This window comes from Emydura macquarii, unplaced genomic scaffold, assembly GCF_026122565.2.
Source record: "Emydura macquarii macquarii isolate MOO-44397 ecotype Brisbane River unplaced genomic scaffold, CSIRO-AGI_Emac_v2 contig_2890, whole genome shotgun sequence".
Classification (NCBI taxonomy): Eukaryota; Metazoa; Chordata; order Testudines; family Chelidae; genus Emydura; species Emydura macquarii.
Window position 1 is genome coordinate 4,789,028 of NW_027133027.1, and position 19,717 is coordinate 4,808,744.

Below are 19,717 nucleotides of genomic sequence, written 5' to 3' on the forward strand. Positions count from 1 at the left end.
ACAAGGAATGTCAAGGGGAAATGTTCAAAACAGCATTCTTATCAAAGATCTGTTCTCATCTAGGGCTGAAGCTGAATGTAGAGAAATTGACATTACTATCAACACAACAAATATATCTTATAGTATCAGAACTCGCCACCATACCCATGATGGCTTTCCTTGCAACAAACAGATTTCAGTCCACAGTCTTCCTATGTGAAAAACCCAAATCTGACCAGAGGACAGTAATGCATTATTGCCTTCAGCTTTTTGGGTCATATAATCTTGTGAATGTACGTGGTCAGCATGCCAAACTTCACCTTAGGTGTCTGCAGGCCTGGTTTCACTCAGTATACCATCCAAGCACATGCTGTCTGGACATGCTGATTTGTTTTCTTGTGCAAGTGCTTCAGGCCGTTAATTGGTGAATAGATCCTCGGAATATCTGCAAATGGGCTCTTACTACCAGAGCCAACAATGTCTCTTGTAACAGATGCATCCATCATGGGCTGGACTGCCCATCTGGGGCAACTTTTTAGGTCTCATGCATCATGGATGTTACAAGAGTCTTCCCTCCATATAAATTCATTGGAGCTTTGAGCCATTCACTGCGCCTGTGAGATCTCATTACAACAGTCAGGAATCAGGTGATTCGAGTTCATACCAACAACAAGCTGCTGTGTTTTATTTGAACAAGCAGGGAGGTGCTAGATCCACAAGTGGATCACGTCACAACAAAAATACGTTGAATTTTTGCATAAACAACATCATATTGCTAAACGCATTTCACCTCCTAGGAGTGATAAATAGTATAGAGGACTCCCTCAGCAGATACTTCATAGACCATGACGAGCAGTCAGTAAAGGAGATTCTGCAAGGGATTTTTCTGTTTGTGAGAATACCCGGTAGTAGACTTCTTTGCAACTATTCTGAACAACATATGCCCAAAGTTTTGTCACAGCCCTTGCTCCATAACAGATGCTTTGCTTCCCTGGTTGAGTGAGCATAATCTGCTGTATGTATTCCCTCCAATTCTCTTAATTGTGAGGGTAATCAGGAGGCTAAAAAGAGACCAGGCAATCTTAAGCCTCATAGCCTCTCCCTAGCCAAAGCAGTACTGGTACACGTATCTACATCAACTCTCAATTTGACCAGCCACAGCTCTACTTTTTGGTTGATGATCTCTTGTTTTAGAACCAGAGCACCCCAATTCACAATTTCTTCACCTCCTGGTTTGGATGATCTCTGAGTGAGCAATGTGGGGACAAAAGTCTGCCCTCTACCAAAATGGCCGAGAAATCTTAACAGCAGAAAGGACTCCCTCTGAACTACTTGTACAGCAAAATGGGAAAGGTTTTCAGTCTGGGCTGAATCTCATCACTAATGTAAGTTAGGTTGACATAATTTTGTAGTGGAAACGTGGCCTAAGAGAAGATTGTGTAGATTCTCTTAATACTCTTCTGCTTTCTTCCATACTTTGAGCAGTAAAAGAGTTAACAATAGTGACATTTAAAGCCCTGTCATTGACATTTGAGTTAGAAGCCATGGAAATGAATGGGGCAGTTGACACTACAGAGCTATTGTTTAGACTCTTTACAAACTGAGACAGGCATCCTTGCATTAGTGACAGTTGGGTAATGTTTTTATGGTTTCTGCAACCATAACTAGAGACTGACTTTTTTTATTAAATGAAAGCTGAGACTCCAGAGAACAACTGAGGCGTATATACAGTTCCCTCCTGTTTCTAGGGGTGATGCTGCAGGGTGGCAGACTGCACACTTCACAAAACACTGCCCTTACATAAGTATTTTTTATTTCAATTTTTTTTTCCTTCTGAGGTGTTACTGTTGAAACTCATTGATGGAGCCTACGGATCTATATACATACAGTTTCAAGCTATGTAATTTAAAAGCATACACCAGGATTTGTGAAGCATAGAGTGTGATGGACAAATACATATTAATCTTTTAGGACTAACAGAGTGAAAATATTTTTCCAGAAAAAATGTGTTCAAAGTCTTTAACTGTTGTAACAATTGTCTTCCTAATGAAGCAAGATTCAAGAAATAACGTACGTACAAAGAAGCAACATAAAGAAAACTGCTTTCTTTTACAAATTATCAGCTCCTGGTCCTAGTAACATCAGCAGTGCAGAAAACTTCAATAGCTCTGCAATGCTTCTGGGCTTGAAATATGCTTAGATGAATCCTGAAATTCCCTCCTTGAGACTGCTGCGTAGACGCCTGTGGCTAGCTTCCTATGCTCCGTAGTCAGGGGCAGAAACCATGCTGAACACCACACAATCTGACTGCCGTATATGGCATGCTGGTGAGTTGTTTGAGAAATGGTAGCTCCCTGCTCTCCTAGTGAGCAATTGAGTTAGCAATTTTTGACTGAGTGATAGCCAAGAAAATTGAAAAGCTTGTATAGCCCAAGAGAGTCCCCAACTTAATACAGTGAAAATGAAGCTATCAGCCAGACAAGATGAAAGGGATGCTTTGAGCCTGATGGTCCTTTCTCCTGAGCATCCAAACGCAAGGAGATTTCATCTTTAAACCACTTCACTGGACTTTCTTCCCCACTTATTGTTGTTGCATGAGGGCTACTGCAGCCCTCAACGACCCCAGAGCAAAGGGGGAAAATGGTTAGGATCTGCATTAGGTTGCTAGAGTTAAATGCTGCTTGAGTTCTCTCTGCCCTCATTTCCTACCACATTTAGGATTCTTTGTCCCTCCAGGATTGGGAGGGACTGGTCAGCAGCCTGTTTACCCATTGTGGCAAAATGATACAGATACTATATACAAACTCCATTCTGTTCTGTGAACTTCATTTTGATTGTAACCTATACTGTATGTTCACTTCTGCAGTGTAGTCTTCATCCTGGGCTAGGACACCCTTGAAGTCTTAGCCCCTCTCTGAGGTTAAGGGATTTCTTCTAACGATGGGGAAACCCAGCAAGAGTCCTCAGCCTTGATCGTCCTTCGTTTTAATGGGTCTTCCCTAGTACATTACTCTGGCTGGAGTCCAGATGTATTAGTCTTCTCACTTTGGAACCTAGGGCTGAACTGGCAGATATTGAAGTTGCTTAGGAGGTCACCTGACAAAAGGGGCTAGAACTTTAAGAACCAGATCTTGAATCTCTGGCTGTTGCCATCCATTGAACAGAAAGAGAAGACTGAATACGTGGACTGGGATTGAGGAAGGTCCTGAAACCCTAGAAGGACACTAACCAAAACCCAAAAGACTCTGAGTGATGAGGACAGTGGAGGGGGATGAGTTTTATGTGCAGATGTTTTTTAGCCTAGATTTGTAACTTTTGTGCTCTGTCCTTAAATAAACTGTGGTTTAGAAATTTCTTCACAAAGTCTTATGTATTCTGTTTGGTTTAGCTGCCATAAGGTCCACAATAATTTAAACTGTAAATATGAGCACCAATGCAGATGGAGCTGTAGTAGCATGGTTAAGCTACTAGGGAGTCCTGGGGGTAAGAGGGGTCAGCATGGGTCTTGGGGCAAGGTCATGTGGGCTGTGATACCACATCCCAAGAATCTGGACCATAGGAATGTGCCTGAGAGACTGGATTAAGGCAATGTGTGGATTCTTCTCCGATTTAGTAGGCTTAAAAGCACATGGGATCCAAAGGTTGAGTCCAATAAAGCAGCCTGGTACCTGACCACAAGGGGCAACTTAACCATGGCTGTAACATGGAAGTCTACTGTGCCTCTCTTGCCTGTGTGCGTAATTTTACCATATTAAGCAATTTTAATACTTGTCTCTGTGACTCATTGTTTCTGGGGAAAAAAGATGTTGTATACCTTTCATAAATATTAGCCCAGCTTCATATTTTTGTTTTTCTTACAGCCCAGCTAGAGGTAAACTTTAAGGAAATGGAGAACCATCTGTTGCATCTTGAACACCTATGTGGACAGTGTGAATTGGAAAAATATAAACATATGCAGGCATTACAGCTGGAAAACTACAAGAAGACAAAAAGGTAACTAAACTACAAATGCTATGAATATTAACATAATAAAATAGCTATAGCATTTATAAACCTTTAATTCTCCATGTAAAATGATCCTGGTGCTTTTCCTTCTAGAATGTGATCCATTTTGTTAAATAATTTATAAATGTCAAGAGTTATCTGGGACAGTTGATGTGATCTACAGTAGGTTCATTTAACATATTTGTTGCTTCTCTGTTTAGAGCAGGGGTAGGCAATAATTTTTGCAGAGGGGCCACTCCATGAATTCTGGTAAGTCTCATGGGCCACATGACACTAGCGCATCAGGCAGCTTTCGGCCAATCGATGACTGGAAGCAGGAATTTCGGGTAGCAACTGGCTGAGAAATTAAGCTGCCCAACACACCAGTTACCTTGGCAACTGGAGCGTCGGGCAGTTTAGTGATTCTTGTTGGTCACTTCCCGAACTTCCTGCTTCAGGTCATCGACTGGCTGAAAGCTGCCTGCTGCTCCAGCATATAGCGCTGCTGCATGGCTGGCCGGTGGACCAGACAGAAAAAGTTAGACAGGCCGGATCTGGCCTGTGGGCCATATTTTGCCCACCCCTGTGTTAGCGTATGGATTTGGAAAAACAAAGTGTATAATTAGTGTTCAGATGTGGGTAGAATGATTCCTCTGAATTTCAGTTGTTGCTTGTAGTAAGCAATAGGAATAAAAACTGCACAAAGAAAACATTCAATTAACTGTCATTTAAAAAAGTTGTTTTTATCCCACATTTGTATTTTTCATACTTTCTAATCCACAAAGTAGAACCTTTTTTCTCTTACCCACCTTTTACCTCTAATAAATGTCCTCCCCAAATTGGCCATTGCTGCCAGCACTGTGCAGTTATCATTGTTTTACACTGACTGTCCTAAAGAGGGTTCTACTTGTAGCAATAAGTAGGAGTTTTAAAAAAAACAAAAAAAAGACATTAGAAATAACTAATCACTTTCTGGTTCTTGACTCTTGTCAGGAGAGTGTCTTAAAAAGTCTTCTATTTAAACATGAAAAAAATCATGTTTCTATTAGATTTCTTTTTTTTTAAACATAATTGTTTTATTCCTGTATTTGGTAGTGCTAAGAGTCTTCAACTGATATTAGCATCCCGTTGAGCTAGACACTCTACAGACACATAGTGAGAGATGGTCCCTGCTGCAAAAAACATACTCTCCTAAAACCCTGATCCTCCAAATGCTTACACATGTGCTTAACTTTATTATTGTAAGGTGCCACATTGATTTCAATGAGATTACTTGTGACAGTAAAGTTAAGCATACATGTAGGTGTTTGCAGGATTGAGGCCTAAATAAAAACGGCAAGTATGAGAGGAAAAAAGCTTTATTTAAATTAAGTAGATGGGGAACTGAGTCACAAATTGGTTAAATGACTTGTCCAAGGTCACACAGGAAATCTGTGGCAGAGTCAGGAACTGAGCCCAGATCTCCTGATTTTTATACCAGTCTCTTAAGTACAAAAGCATCATTTTTCTTATGTTGAGGCAATATTATCCAATCAGGTTTTTTTATCACCACCCTTCTTGGCCGGTATAGTGCTGAACAGTGGCAGTCTCTACCATTTCCCAGATACTAGTTAACTTGTTACACAAATATTTAAAATCTTGTATGTAAAGAAGCAGATTATTACATCCAGTTAATTGTATTAATCCTGATGCTTTCTGAGAGGATTTTATTTAGTGTGTGTGTTGCATGCATGTATTTTTTTTTTCCAAAGAATTCTCTTGGTGGAAATAATTTATTTTGATAGGTGTTGAAAAATAATCTAAATTTGCTAAGCAGCCATCAATTTGTTCTATAAATAGCTTCACTGGCTTGGCATGCCAACAGTGAATTGATTGAATGATATTAGTTATTTGGTCAGGTGTGACCAAAACAAACAAACAAACACAGAATAATGGATGAATGCTGTAAACCATTTTTTAATTAGTTGCCTTATGCATAGGGTAGTGTTTTGGGAGATCCCACTGTTTTATAAAATTTAGAATGGAAAGAAGTAATGGTTTAGGTCAACATTAAATCATTAAAATCCATTTCACAGTAGTTACGGGAACTACTTCTCAAAAATAGACCTCCTTATTTAATAGAGCAAATCTATTCCATATCAAACAGATGACTTTTATTTTTTGCCATTGTGTGTTGTCACTGTTTCAAAGTTTACTACTGCAAGATACTTAATTATTTGATTGTAATGCATTTCAGAGCCTGATAAACTAATCAGAGCATTGCTGTCTGAAGTTTTGATTCTGACTTGTAACTGTATGCATGTTTGTCTGTTTAGGCCCTGATCCTGCAATTGACTTCATGTGGGCACATGAATATACCTGCATGCAACAAGTTGCAGGTTTAAGGCCCAAGAGAGGGTAGTGACTGTCTCTCTTTGTACAGCCCTCTGTACAATTGGACCCTGATGCAAAATGAATAATAGTGCAGTAAAACAATCAGAAATAACCATGTAGAAAAACCTAAAATCTGACCGCTGATGAAATCAGCAGGTAAATTTCAGATGACAAGGCAGTAGCATTTGGCAGGAATAAGAAAACTTCAAAGGTTTTGCTCAAATTAATCTTCTACTACTGGTTCCAGATGTTAGTAAACAACCACACACTTCATTGATTTGCACATTTCTCTTTAAAAATAATTTTTGATAGTTCACTAACTTTTTTTCCAAAATTAGGGGAGACTGGTATAACATAGACAATTAAATACCATCACACAGCTGCTGGGCTGAGTGACCTGTCAACAACAAAATTTGGGGCACAGTCTCTGTGATTGGGAACATGTGTGCATGATGTGCTGTTCATTATCTGGTTTCAAATATTTATTACTTGGGGGTTTGAAATTGATAGGACTGTTGCTCTTGAAGTTCTTTGAAAAACAGGTAGGTTTCTTGTTCTCTAATGTCAATGCAAGCTTTAAGAACAGAGCCAGCAGAAAGATGAAGGGAGGAGGCTATTCTTACTTAGAACAAATCTAAAATTCTAGGTTTATTGTTAGTAGGGTAATCTCTTTTGGGAGATGATCATTTAACATTATTGTAATCCTTGGTAGGACTAACTTTTTGTCTATCTGGGGACATTGTAAAGAGACATTTAACTGAGGGGAAAATCGTTTTTAAACGTAATAAACCTGAAAAGTGAAATTTGTTTTCAGGTCAGATTTGTAATTCTTTCACAGGCTTCTTGTTTCCGATATACTTAAATAATTTCTTGTTTGTTTTTTGACTTTGGCTATTTGTGTATCAAATTCCCTCTACCTCTTAATAGCCATTTTATGCTGTAGATGATACTTCTCTTGTTTGTATGTGTCTAGCCTCTTCATGCTGTAGATCAGCGGTTCTCAACCTTTTTTTTCCCCGAGTACCACTCAGGCCAGGTACAGTCAGGTCAAGTGGTATCACTTGACCTGACTGTACCCGACCCGAGTACCACTCGGGGGAAAAAAAGGGAGGGGACCTGCGGCAGGGTTTTGCGGCGGCGGCGGGAGGGATTTGTGGCGAGGTTTCGCGGCAGCGGGGAAAGACTTGCGGCAGCTTACATGGGGGAAACAATACCCGCTGCCAAAACCCTTCCGCCGTTTCTCCATTTTCGGCGGCAAAGTTTCGCAAGGCCGGGCGGGAGGGCATTTCCGGCGGCGGATTCGGCGGCGCGGTACAGCTCGCTTACCACCCAGCCTTCTCATAAGTACCACCGGTGGTATGCGTACCACCGCTGCTGTAGATTATACTTCTGTTGGCTGCATGGGAGTTGGATTTTCATTTTCTGAAGGCTCTCTTTTGGCTTGAATAAGTTTTTACCTTGCTAATTAACCATTCCGTTTTTTCTTGTTTTCCTGTTTTCTTCTTTGTTCTATGGATAGGCATCTCTTCTGTGTCCCCCATATGCTTAAATAACCACTCTGCAGAGTCTGGGGGGTTTTTTGTTTGTTTTTGTTTTGTTTTAAAATTTGGTCACTCTTGACTTTAGAGTTTTGCTATTTTTATTAGGCTTCATTGTTTTTCTAAGCTCTCTCAACATGATGCACACATTATATCTCTTCTGATCAGAAGTTTGGTAGCATAGTGTTACCATTATAATTGTATATAAAAACTTAGCTGTGAAGCAGTTAAAGTTGGATACCATACCTGACATAAACCCACAAAAGCAAGGAAATGAAAAATTTATCATCTCATCCTCCATGGTAGTTGTGGTAAAGCAAACTCAGCTCTGTCCCCTTCAATCTGTCCTTCTTCACACATCCTTTTACTGAAGTGTTTTGTGTTAGGAGTGTGTAGTTTGGTAAAGGGGGTGATGGAAGGCTGTTATCTTTAAGGTTATGTTGTCAAGTGATTGTCCATATTCCCATTCAGCTTATGGTTTACGCGTGCCTTATGCACCCAAATTTGGAGTCTTTTTTGACCAGCAGTGTCCTTTGGGACTGCGCGCATGCATCCTGAATATCTTTGTGCCCCACATTGAGGGTAAAAAAGGGTGGAGCAGGCCTTCCAACTTCTGTTTCTCTCACCACTTCCTGGCTTCAAGGCAGAGTGGCTTGCTGTTAATGCAGTGCTGGCATTTTTTCTCAAGTTGCAAATAGAGTAGTTAACTATATTGTTAGTTGTTGCCTGTTGTCATTTTGATACTTTTTATTAGGATTGTTTTATTTTCACCTCATGACTGTGCTATGCCCATTAATAATGGATATTTAACATGCTTATTTTGCTTGGAGGAATCGCACATTCCTTGGAAATGTGCCATTTAGAAGTCTTCACTGCAAGGACCTGCAAAGGTAGAGACGCTCAGCAGTTAAGTCAGTATGGCCTGCTTCAGACTCTGGGGCATATGATAGTCCCACTCCAACCACCACTATCACATCCCCAGACATAATTCCCATACTTCAGGCTCCCTACTTCAGTCATAACTTTGTTGACCAGGAAGATATAGGGATTGGGTAGTCCTAGAGGTAGATCCCTCGACTAAGATGTCCTCAAAAAGAAGAGTGGCTTCCCTGCACCATTCTGCCTCTGAGACTTTGTGGCTTGGGTTGTTACTGCTGAAGCTCAATGCCTCCACAGTACTGAGTCTTTGGCACCAAAACAATATGCTGAGAAATCTTGAAGTGCAGTACCTTCGTGTTCTTGCTTTGCTATGTTGGTACTGCCTCCACTGAAGACTAGTGTCTCCAGGACCAGCCAAATTGGCACTGTTAGCAAAGGATTCTTTAGCACTGACCCAGCGGGTGAACTCTGTAGCAGTGATGTTCACAGCACTGAGATATCTGAGTCTTGCAGGAAGAAGCATTGCCATTGTTGTTGACAACACATGGTGTCTCTTATGGCACCAGATCGCTCTCATTGAAGTACTGAGTATCTTGATGGCTCTATCATTCATGCTTATATCTTCTTCCCCACCAGTCGAATTGGAGTGCTTCTTTTCTTTGTCTTCTTCAGATGGCATCAAATGATAGTGAGAAGATGGGCACTCCCACATGTAATCAGCATCCACGTCTTCTCCACTTTCTTCTGTCTCAAGTAGTAGATCTAGGGACTGTTCTCACAACAGATACTATGGTGTTCATGGAGCTGGGCACAGACCCTGGTTCCTGTCCATAGCCAACAAGCACTTACCCCTCAACATCTATGTGGTCTTATTGGGGGCCATAAATCTCTGATGGAAGGGAGGATTACCTGAACAGACCTCTGTCTCCTAAAACTCCTCCATCTATAACTCACTGTGACAGTCTGTACCCCTGTGTTCACCCCTTTTAGAAGACAATATTACATTTTGTACAAAGCATACTGTGTAAGGTATCATTTGAAAACTTAAGATTCGCTGATCATTATTGTCCTGGTAAAATGTGTGGCAACATTTTATGTAAAGGTATAAGATTCCACCGTATGATATTTCCAGGACATGTTCCTGCATGTTCTGGAGAGCAGTCACAAACAAGTTCCCCAGAGACAAAAGACTAGTCAATACCTCAGTCAGGTGTCAACGATTTCAAATGGACCACCACCTGATTAAGTGCCCCTTTTGGGCAAGAGAGAGGGTGTAGGCAAAAGAAAACCAAAAAAAAATCTGCATTTTGACAAAGAAGCAGTTTAAGGTTCCTGGCCACACAGAATTCCCGAACATTAGCTGGTGATGATTATTGCGCAAGACGACAAAGAGCTATAAGAGGGTAAATCATCTCTTCCTTGCTCTCTACCCATGGCATCATCAACAACCAAAGAAGAAAGGAAGCAGCATTGGACTGGGGGGAGGGTTCCTAACTGAAAAAGGTTCAGCCAGTAAGACTGCTGGAACATGTGGTGAGAAAGACCTTTGCTTTGTATTCACTTAGCTTGTTAAGCTAGGTGTTAGTTGCGTTTTACCTTTTTTTAATTTGTAATCGATTCTGATTTATGTGCCTCATTACTTGTAGTCACTTAAAATCAGTCCTTTTGTAGTTAATAAATTTGTCTTGTTTTGTGTTTTGTTTTATATAAACCAGTGTGTTTTTGGATTTAAGTGCTTGGGGGGAAACTCCATTAGGGTAACAAGATTTGTGCATATCATTTTCTATTAATAAATGATGGCCTTTATATGAGCTAGTCCTGTCCAGGAGGGTGCTAGGCAGTACAAGGTGCACATTTCTGGGGGGAAAGTTTGTGACTGGGAGGTTGCTGGTGTTGCCTTGTGATGTAATTCATGAGTGGCTGACTATAGCACTTTAGCTGGGTGCGATTTTACATGTTGGAGGCTGAGAGAGAGCAGATCAGGAGTGGCTGCTCTCACAGTGAAGCAGGGTAAAAGGCAGTCCACGCTGGAGAATTGAGGGGACACAGCTGTCCATCATTCCAGCGTATACCCTGGGTAATGTCACACTCAGATACATAGGCTGCTCCTGAGCAACAGCCAGCTTAACTTCCGTCCAACCTGAGGATTAACTAGGGGATATCCTGTCTCGTTCAACTGATTTATTGAATTCCACTATTAAGTCATAGTCATCCCTTGACAAGGCTGTGGTCTCTTCCAGTACATTCCAGCTGGCTGACTTCAAGGGATTTAAGAACCTCCTTAAGAGTGTCTGACTCCCAAAAATTCCTATGAAGGAAGTTCAGAAACTGACCCATAAGGTGGTTCATAGTCTACAGTCTACCTCATCTGGCCCAGTAGCCCTCCCTGTGAATGAGATTACTAAGGATCTAGCAAAAATAATTTGACAGACTCTGGCCACAGAAGTCCCTACCTCCTGCAAGGCAGATAAGAAATACAAGGTTTCGTCAAGGGGGACTTAGTTTTTATATGTACCTGGAGGCATCATCATTAGTAGTGACAGTTGCTAATTAAAAGGCCATCAGTAAAATATGATACACCAAAAGAACATGAGTAAAAATGACTGGATTTACTTGGCCATTAATCTTATTCATTGGCTACTTGTCAAATTTAGAATTGTAAACTACCATGCTTTTGTGGCAAATTGTGGTTATTTAAATAAATGAAAATTTTGCAGTATTCATGGATAAACTGCTTCCAGATATGTAAGAAGAGTTCTCTTCTTTCAGTGAATGAAGGTCAGCTGGTCTCCAAGACCAATTTACAAGCTGTACTTGATGTGGTGGATGCTACTTCATGGTCAACAGCTACAGTGGTCATGGTGAGAAGATGTCGTGGCTGCAGGGATCTGGCTTCCCTTGGGAGGTCTCAGCTACCAGGGAAGATTTACTCTTTAGGGATCAGAGTTACCAAGCTTGAAGACAGATAATACCCTTAAATATTGAAGGAGTTGTTTTTAATGATATCCTGAAGTTTAACTAACATTTTCTTAGATCTGAGTGTTGAGTGGCATCCAGCACCATAGTCATCCTTCCATGACTTAATGCAAACCTTTTTAACAAACAGTTTGAGAGGTCTGTAATCATTAACAGTATCTGTGGCCACATTTTCGCAAAAGAGTTTAAGTGGGTGGGGTGGAGAATACAAATCAAGCTAGCTATTATCCTCTTCCAAAAGATACAGAGGGAGGCAAGTCTGCAGGAGTCCTAGTGCTCTTACGTTTCCTTAAATTCTCTATAGTTTGATTGCACTTTATATTCTTGGACATATTACTATGCATTCTGTCTTTCCATAACTGCATATTCTGTGTTTCTTTTAGTTTCTCACTGTCACAGCACAATGACTTGATTTTTATCAAGAGAGAATACTGTGGTTGCCACTTGGCCTTTGGCCACAGCCTTTCTAATCTCACATTTTATCTGAAAAGAATATATTTTTGATCTTTGCTCAGACTTTTCCATCCTGGAGAGGATGAAAGGCAAACCCAGCTCACCTCAGAGACTGTTGAGATGGATATCTGAGGCTATGTCTACACTGCCACGGGAAGTCGACTTTCTTTAATTCGACTTTCAGCAGCCAATTTTTAGAAATCACAGCAGCATGTACACACTACACTGTTTGCGCTGGTCTCTTGCGTTTACACTGACCAGTCTTAATTCGAATTAGAAAGCAGTGCAATGTGGGTAGCTATCCCAGAGTGCAACTAACCGCGGTGTCTGTTGGAATGAGTATCATCGTCCCAGGATGCAACACTTCTTCCCCCAACAAACAGGAGAAGTATTTTCGCGCCGTTTTTTTACTCCCCGTGATCGCCATCGCTGCAGAGACATAGAGCCAGCTCAACTCTGCATGAGCGTGACAAATACATCACGGCTTATCGATTATTTTAGAAATAGAGACAACACTGATGCCACCGAGGCTGCCCTGCTACAAGACATCGAGCAGAACAATTCCCAATTGCTGCAGGTTGTAACAAGTCATCTGCAGTCTGTGGAGTGCTGCTTCTGGTGCAGGGAAACAAGCACAGGCTGGTGGGACCGCATCGTTATGCAGCTGTGGGATGATGATCAGTGGCTGCAAAACTTTCGTATGCAAAAGTCAACTTTCCTCAAACTGTGCTCGGAGCTGGCCCCGTCCCTGAAGCACGTGAATACTTGCTTGAGACAAGCTGTGAAGATGGAGAAGAGAGTCGCCATCGCTCTCTGGAAGCTGGCAACCCCCGACTGTTACCGCTTGGTTGGGAATCAATTCGGAGTCAGTAAATCTACAGTGGGCATAGCCGTGAATCAGGGGTGCAGTGCCATAAATAGACTTCTGCTATGAAGGCTAGTGACTTTGGGAAATGGGCAGGACATAGTGGAGGGATTTGCCACGATGGGGTTCCCAAACTGTGGGGGGGGCCATTGATGGGACGCACATCCCTATCTTAGCACCCGCCCACCTAGCGCCTGAGTACAAGGGGTACTTTTCTGTGGTCCTGCAAGGGCTTGTGGATCACAGGGGTCGCTTCACTGACATCTGTGTGGGATGGTCTGGGAAGGTGCATGACGCTTGTGTAGTTCGTAAGTTGGGGCTGTTCTCTAAGATGCAGGCGGGCACTTTCTTCCCTGACCAAAAAATTCACATCGGGGGTGTGGAAATGCCCATAGTGATCCTGGGGGATCCTACTTACCCCTTGCTCTCTTGGCTAACGAAGCGGTACACCGGTCACATTGACAGAGACAAGGAGTGTTTTAATAAGAGGTTAAGCAGTTGCAAAATGGTTGTAGAATGTGCCTTTGGGCGTTTAAAGGGTAGATGGAGGAGTCTCCTCACTAGGCTGGACATGAGTGAGAAGTACCTCCCTTCTGTGATATCTATGAAGAACACAGCAAGCAATGTGTGTGAAACGAAGGGTGAGAGGTTCCCCCAGGGTTGGGCTATGGAGGCAGAAAGACTGGCCGCCAATTATGAGCAGCCAGATGCCAGCACTACGCTGAGCGCTAACCGCAGAGCTCTTTGCATTAGGGAAACTTTTTGAAAACCAGGTTCTGCAATGAGATGCAGGACCGATTTCTGTTCCTGTATGTTGTTTGCCTTTGCTGAACACCCTCCCACCCCCCATCAATATCTGTGCCCTCCAAATCCCTCCTGAAGAAGATATGATTTAATAAAGAAATGTATTGAAATGATGCAAAACTTTATTTCTTAACATTCAAGTAATAGGGGATGGGGGGTGAGTGTTCATTCACGGTCTCAAGGGGTAGGTTGATAGCTTGCTGGCCAGCTATCAGCGTGTCCCCTGCTGCTTTCTGCTCGCCTTCACCAGGTGGAAGCGAGCATGTGTTGCAGCCTGGCCATTCTCCTATGGCCAGGGGAAGGGGGAGGTCGTCAAAGCCCTCGGTTGAGGAGCATTATGGAGGGGCTGCAGCGGGACTCTGTCCTGCCTCTGCTCCTCCTCAAGCTCTACAAGCCACTGGAGCATGTCTTCCTGGTCCCGCATGATTCACAGCATTTCCTGCGTGGTACTGCGATCATGCTCCATCATTTCTCGGTGACTCTCCCTGCCCCGGTCCATATTCTGGGATAAGGTCAGCCTCCACGCTCTTTGCTCTGTATCTGTGGCAGCTGAGGCGTTCATGAACTCACCAAACATGTCATCTCTGCTTTCCCCCCACCCCCCTCTTTCTAATCTGAGACAGTCTATCTGCAGCATTTCTTAAGGGTCGGTCCAGTGCGGAGGTGTCTACAGAATGAAAGAAAAATAACAAGGTAGCCACAGTTAGCATGGTGAAGAAAATGATACAAATGTAACAATTTAGATAATGATTCCCATGATACAATGTAGACACTGATCCCCTGAAAAAATGTATCAAATGATTCCCGTGATACAATGTAGACAATAATCTCCATGCAGTGCACAGGGTGCAAACAGAGACTTATTCCGTTCCTGAAGTCCCAGAATGGTCTGCTTGCTGTGACATTTCAGAGAGGATCTGAGGAGAACGGGAGGGGGAGGGGGGGGGGGGAAGCTCTGCTTGTATTTTAAACCCTTACAGTGAGGAACTGTGGATAGCGTGGGGGGGAGACCGTTTAAAACAGATTTGCTGGACGCAGCAGGGTACCAGCCATGTTCCTCCATGATGCAGGCTACCTTCATTGCAGCGAAGTATCCTACCGTGGAGGGAGGAACAAGGCAGCCTTCGCCTGAAAAGTTTTGCGAAGGATAACAGATTACATACATGAAAGCTTCTTTGAGATATCAACTGATAAACGTAGTATTTGTCATCGCATAAAAAAACTGATCCCTGGGTAATCCCCCAGTACAGTCACTGAAACGCCTGAGATCCCCTTCATGCTCCCCACCCAATGTAAAGGGACAGAAATGCTAAGAAGAAAAAAAAACTCACCAGATGTGCCTTCCACGGGATCATTTGTGCTGTCCTGTGTGCTGCTGGACTACTCGAGGGTTAGGAATAAGTCCTGACTTTCTGGGAAAACGGACTCCCTGCTCTTCTGCACCCTGCTCTCCTCAGCCTCCTCCTCCTCCTCGTCCACGGAGTCCTCATCATTGATCATGAACTGTGACCTAGCGGAGGTGTCGAAGCTGCGGGGAGGCACCATGGTGGGATTGCCACCAAGAATTGCATGCACCTCATCGTAGAACCGGCATTTTTTTGGACGAGGAGCCAGAACAGGTGTTAGCTTCCCTGGCTTTCTGATATGACTGTTGCAGCTCCTTGATCTTCACATGGCACTGCTGAGCGTCCCTCTTGTGTCCTTTCTCCAGCATGCCCAGGGATATTTTCCCATAAGTGTCCAGATTCCTTTTGCTGGCTCTGAGCTGAGCCAGAACGGACTCCTTGCCCCACAGCCAGATGAAATCTAAGACCTCTGGTCGACTCCATGCTGGAGCGTGTTTGGGCTTTGCAGTAGCCATGCGGAGAACAGTGACAAAGCTCTCTCCACGCTGGCAGCACAGGAAATGAAAATTCAAATCTTCCCGGTGCTTGAGGGGAGGGGACTTTTCCTGCTAGCGTGACTATTGAGCAGCACTGTGCGACTGTCCAAAGCGGTCATAACAGGACATTGTGGGATACATTCTGAAGGTCAATTAATTTGATTCAAGTAACGTTGTGTCTACACTACACTAAGTCGATTTAACAAATTCAAATTAGGCACTACGCCACTTGCAGAGGTGGTCTTATTAAGTCGATTGTAGAGACACCGTAATTCAAATTAACAGTGGTGCCAGTGTAGATGCGGGTGTAAGTAAGTCGACTTAAAGTCGACCTAAGTTGCCCGCATAGACCAGGCTTGTGACAACCTGTTTTGAGTTGGCTAAGGTGGAGCCTCCTATTTCTCTGAGCTTACTCCATCAGAGCTCAGGCAGCCTCAGCAGCATTGTTGAAAAACGCTTATGGACATATGTAAAGCAGCCAAATGGGGTTCTGTTCACACATTTATAAAGCTTTGTGCTATCATTGAAGCCTCTGGATCAGATACTGTATTTGGATGGCTGTTTTGCATTCCCTGTTTTCTTGAACTTCCACCTCCATTGCACTGGTTCACTGCTTGGGGAGTCACCATAAGTGGAATGGGCATATGGACAATTACTCAAAGGAGAAAGGAAATTTACTTACCTCTTCAGTAACTGGAGTTCTTTGAAATATTTTCTATATGTAGATTTCATGATCCGTCCTCCATACCCTCTATTTAGAAGTCCTTTCACAACCAGGATTCTGCGATGGAGAGGAAACTGAGTAGCAGGTGGTCCATTCTACTCTTTTTTGCATTTAGTGCAGGGCACAAGGATGTTCAGGGCGCATGAAGTGCCTTGCCACACTGCACACAGGGTCTCCTCATCTTTTTCCTTTTTTTTGGAATGTTCAGATTAAAAGAATTAACAAATGAGGGAAGTGAAGAATTTCCATGCGCCCATATGTGCATGCATCATTTGGAATGAGTGGAAAGCTCAAAGAAGACTACTGAGTCAAACACTCACTGAGCTTTATCTCACTGTCACAGGTAGTAACAGGCAGCTGAGGGGGAGGGTTGTGGCCCCTCTGTCCTTTATATGCTGACGTGGAAACACAAGAAGGCACACGGGGCATTTGTGGCCCTGACAGATACTGCTATTCAGAATAGCTTGATCTCTCACGCATGAGATTCATGCATACCTGCAGTGGGACACCTACTTAAAGAAGAACATCAAGTTCTACACCACAGTCCCAGCAGGAACAACTGACGTTTCACTACTTTGTCTTCAAGGAAAGAGTAGGTAGCAATGAAAGAGTAATTATTTAAAAAAAAAGGGGGGGGGAGAGGAGGGAGGGAGAGAAATTACATCACATATGAATTTTTAGAATTAAAACACACGCAGTTAATTCATTCTTACTATGTAACTAGTAAGTGGGAACCAATGAACAAATGTTTCTGTGATGAACAAAAAGTCAGTCACAATACAGCAGTCTAACATATTGCTATTAAGTTGAAAGCTAAGCTGAAATGCTTTTACAAACAAGAATATACATAATATTTGCAACCCTAAATTCATAACACACAATGTGTGTTTAGGCAAGTTATAAATTGCTTCTCAGCAATTTTATTTTTAAACATATTTTCCATCATTTGCTTATCAAGATCCAAGATAAAATCCTGAAGGTACTGCATCATCCCTGCTATAGTTGTGAAAGTTAACAGCTAATGTGGTGCAAGGAGCTGCATTTTCCCCCCATTCAGGTGCTAGTGATGTCATCAACTGCAACAGAGAGGGCTCCATCTCTGATGTTGTCAGATATACAGCATGTCAGATAGTTTTTGTGATGCCTCAATGGGACGGAGTCACTAAATTATATATCATGTATTTATGAAGAATATTTGACAGGATTTAAAAAATCCATTTTGTTTACCCTCCACCCCCAAAGAACACAAAGGGCTCGTGTTTTTTTCAAGGGGTCTAATTTTCTTTTTCATTCAGATATCACTTTGAAGTACTTACATGAACAAACAAAAGATGGAATGGATGGAAGTAATTAAAACAACTCTCCAAAGTAAACTTTAAATATCATCTATATCTATATAAATAAATAAAAACAGGAAAAGTTTTATGTTAATCTCTTCTCCCAAAGGGTGCCAAAAATAGTTCTGTTTTGATTCTTCAAGATCAAATGTAAAACTTTTTGTCTAGTGAAGTAGAAAATAGGAGTTTAATGATTCTGCAATGGAGATATTTTCAATGGCTGTATGCAAAATGTAGTTATAAAATAATTCTAAAGTCCCTAAACCAGTCTTTTCAGCAGCTTGTCACATCAGTTAATTCAGGAGCAATTTTTGTTTTTCTACACACAAAAATGGCAAAGATCTACTGGTAATCAAGCTATTAAAAACAAATGAAAACTGATACTATTATAATACTACCCTCAACTTAGCAATTTAAAGACAATGATTGAAGCATTTTGCCCTCCATATATAGTTTCAGATTTAGACCAGATGTTGCAGCTACAGGAGAAGGGGGAAATGAAAACAAGAACTAAAACAAACCATACTGATACGAATGCAAGATTTTCCATGATTGATTGACTTTTACCTAAGAATGGTTACAAGTACAGATATAGGAAAAAATGTATTCCTATTCAATGTTATTCCTTCTGCATCTGAAAATAAAACTGCAGAATGCTGTTATCCACATTGCAATCGCTGTCATTCAAGAATACAGATAAAATTATGGAGATTGAATCACATCTCACTGAATCAAATTGACAGAAAAATTGTGGAAAGCAGGACAGATGAATTCAAAATATTGTCAATTTTTAAGAGATCTGCACTTCAGTTCAGTCAACTCATCATGAGCAGTATTTTAGCACAACCAAATTGGTTTGGTTGAAATTTCACAGTAGCGTAGGTCCTATGAAAGCAAACAGATTAGTAATATGTTTATGAAAGGCTTATACAAAAGAGTGGTAAGGCCTAGCAGGTTAGTAGATTTGGGACTCTATTGATGTTCTGTTTTACTTAAGAAACTGCAAGCTTTTCATTTTGGACAATATTTGTGTGCCTTTGACGCAATAAATATGAAGTGAATCACATAATGCATTGCACTTCCTCATAAAACTTATTGGAATTTTTCCACAATGTTTTTCTAGTGTGTGGGGTGGGGAAGAGGGGGGGACACTTTTTGAAAAAAGTAAGCGGAATTTTTCAGTTTGGAGAAGTCAGCTCAGTCTGAAATAAAAACAAACCCAAAGGTTCTCCAGTGCTTTTCCATAACTTTAATGTTTCTGCCATCTTTGTGATGTTTTTCCAGATTTTTTTCTGCACGATGAGCAGGGATTTAGCGCTATTTCTTCCATTTAATATTATTCCCCTGATGCCCAATATATCCTATTAAAGATGTCAGCTGTTCTCTTTCCTGGTTTATATAATGAGCTAGTCTGCACAGGAAATCTTTGAGAATTTAGCACAAGAATATCAGTTTGATAGGTCCTACCAATACAGTCTTGCCTCCTAGCAATGTAGTTCTTGAATAGCAAAATTTATGCTTGCTTGCAATTCTTTAATCTTAGGATGTGCTTATAGCTACATTCCCTTTCATACTGAGCTCTCACATCAAATGTAAGAAAGTGATTATTTTCATTACTTTGGAATGTATAAGTGAAAAGCTACTGCATAAACTTTAAAAAGGATATTTAAGTTGCATTGCCAAAAAATTACACGTCTCAAATATACTATTTTAAGTGTGCATTTAGCCCATGAATGTTTTTTACTATATTTTAAATTTCAAAAACATGAAGCCTACCCAAGTGCTCATCGAAAGTATGTCAAGCTTACATTAGTGCCATCCTCCAGGTTTCCCTAGACAGGCAAGATGAGCCCATTTCAGGAATCCATCCAAGGAAAAAGAAATCTTGAAGCTAAAGCAAACCTATAGCTCTCAATGTATGGC

At 41.7% G+C, this 19,717-nt stretch overlaps 1 protein-coding gene across 3 annotated transcripts in view; it reads left to right on the plus strand.

Annotated features, from left to right (window-relative positions):
• DTNBP1 (dystrobrevin binding protein 1) overlaps positions 1-19,717 on the plus strand; it is a 184,457-nt gene that overhangs the window by 32,638 nt on the left and 132,102 nt on the right. For all 3 annotated transcript variants that reach the window (XM_067568343.1, XM_067568344.1, XM_067568342.1), the window contains exon 6: positions 3,840-3,972. In XM_067568343.1, the coding sequence (XP_067424444.1) occupies positions 3,840-3,972 (133 nt within the window). The remainder of the gene's footprint in view (positions 1-3,839; positions 3,973-19,717) is intronic.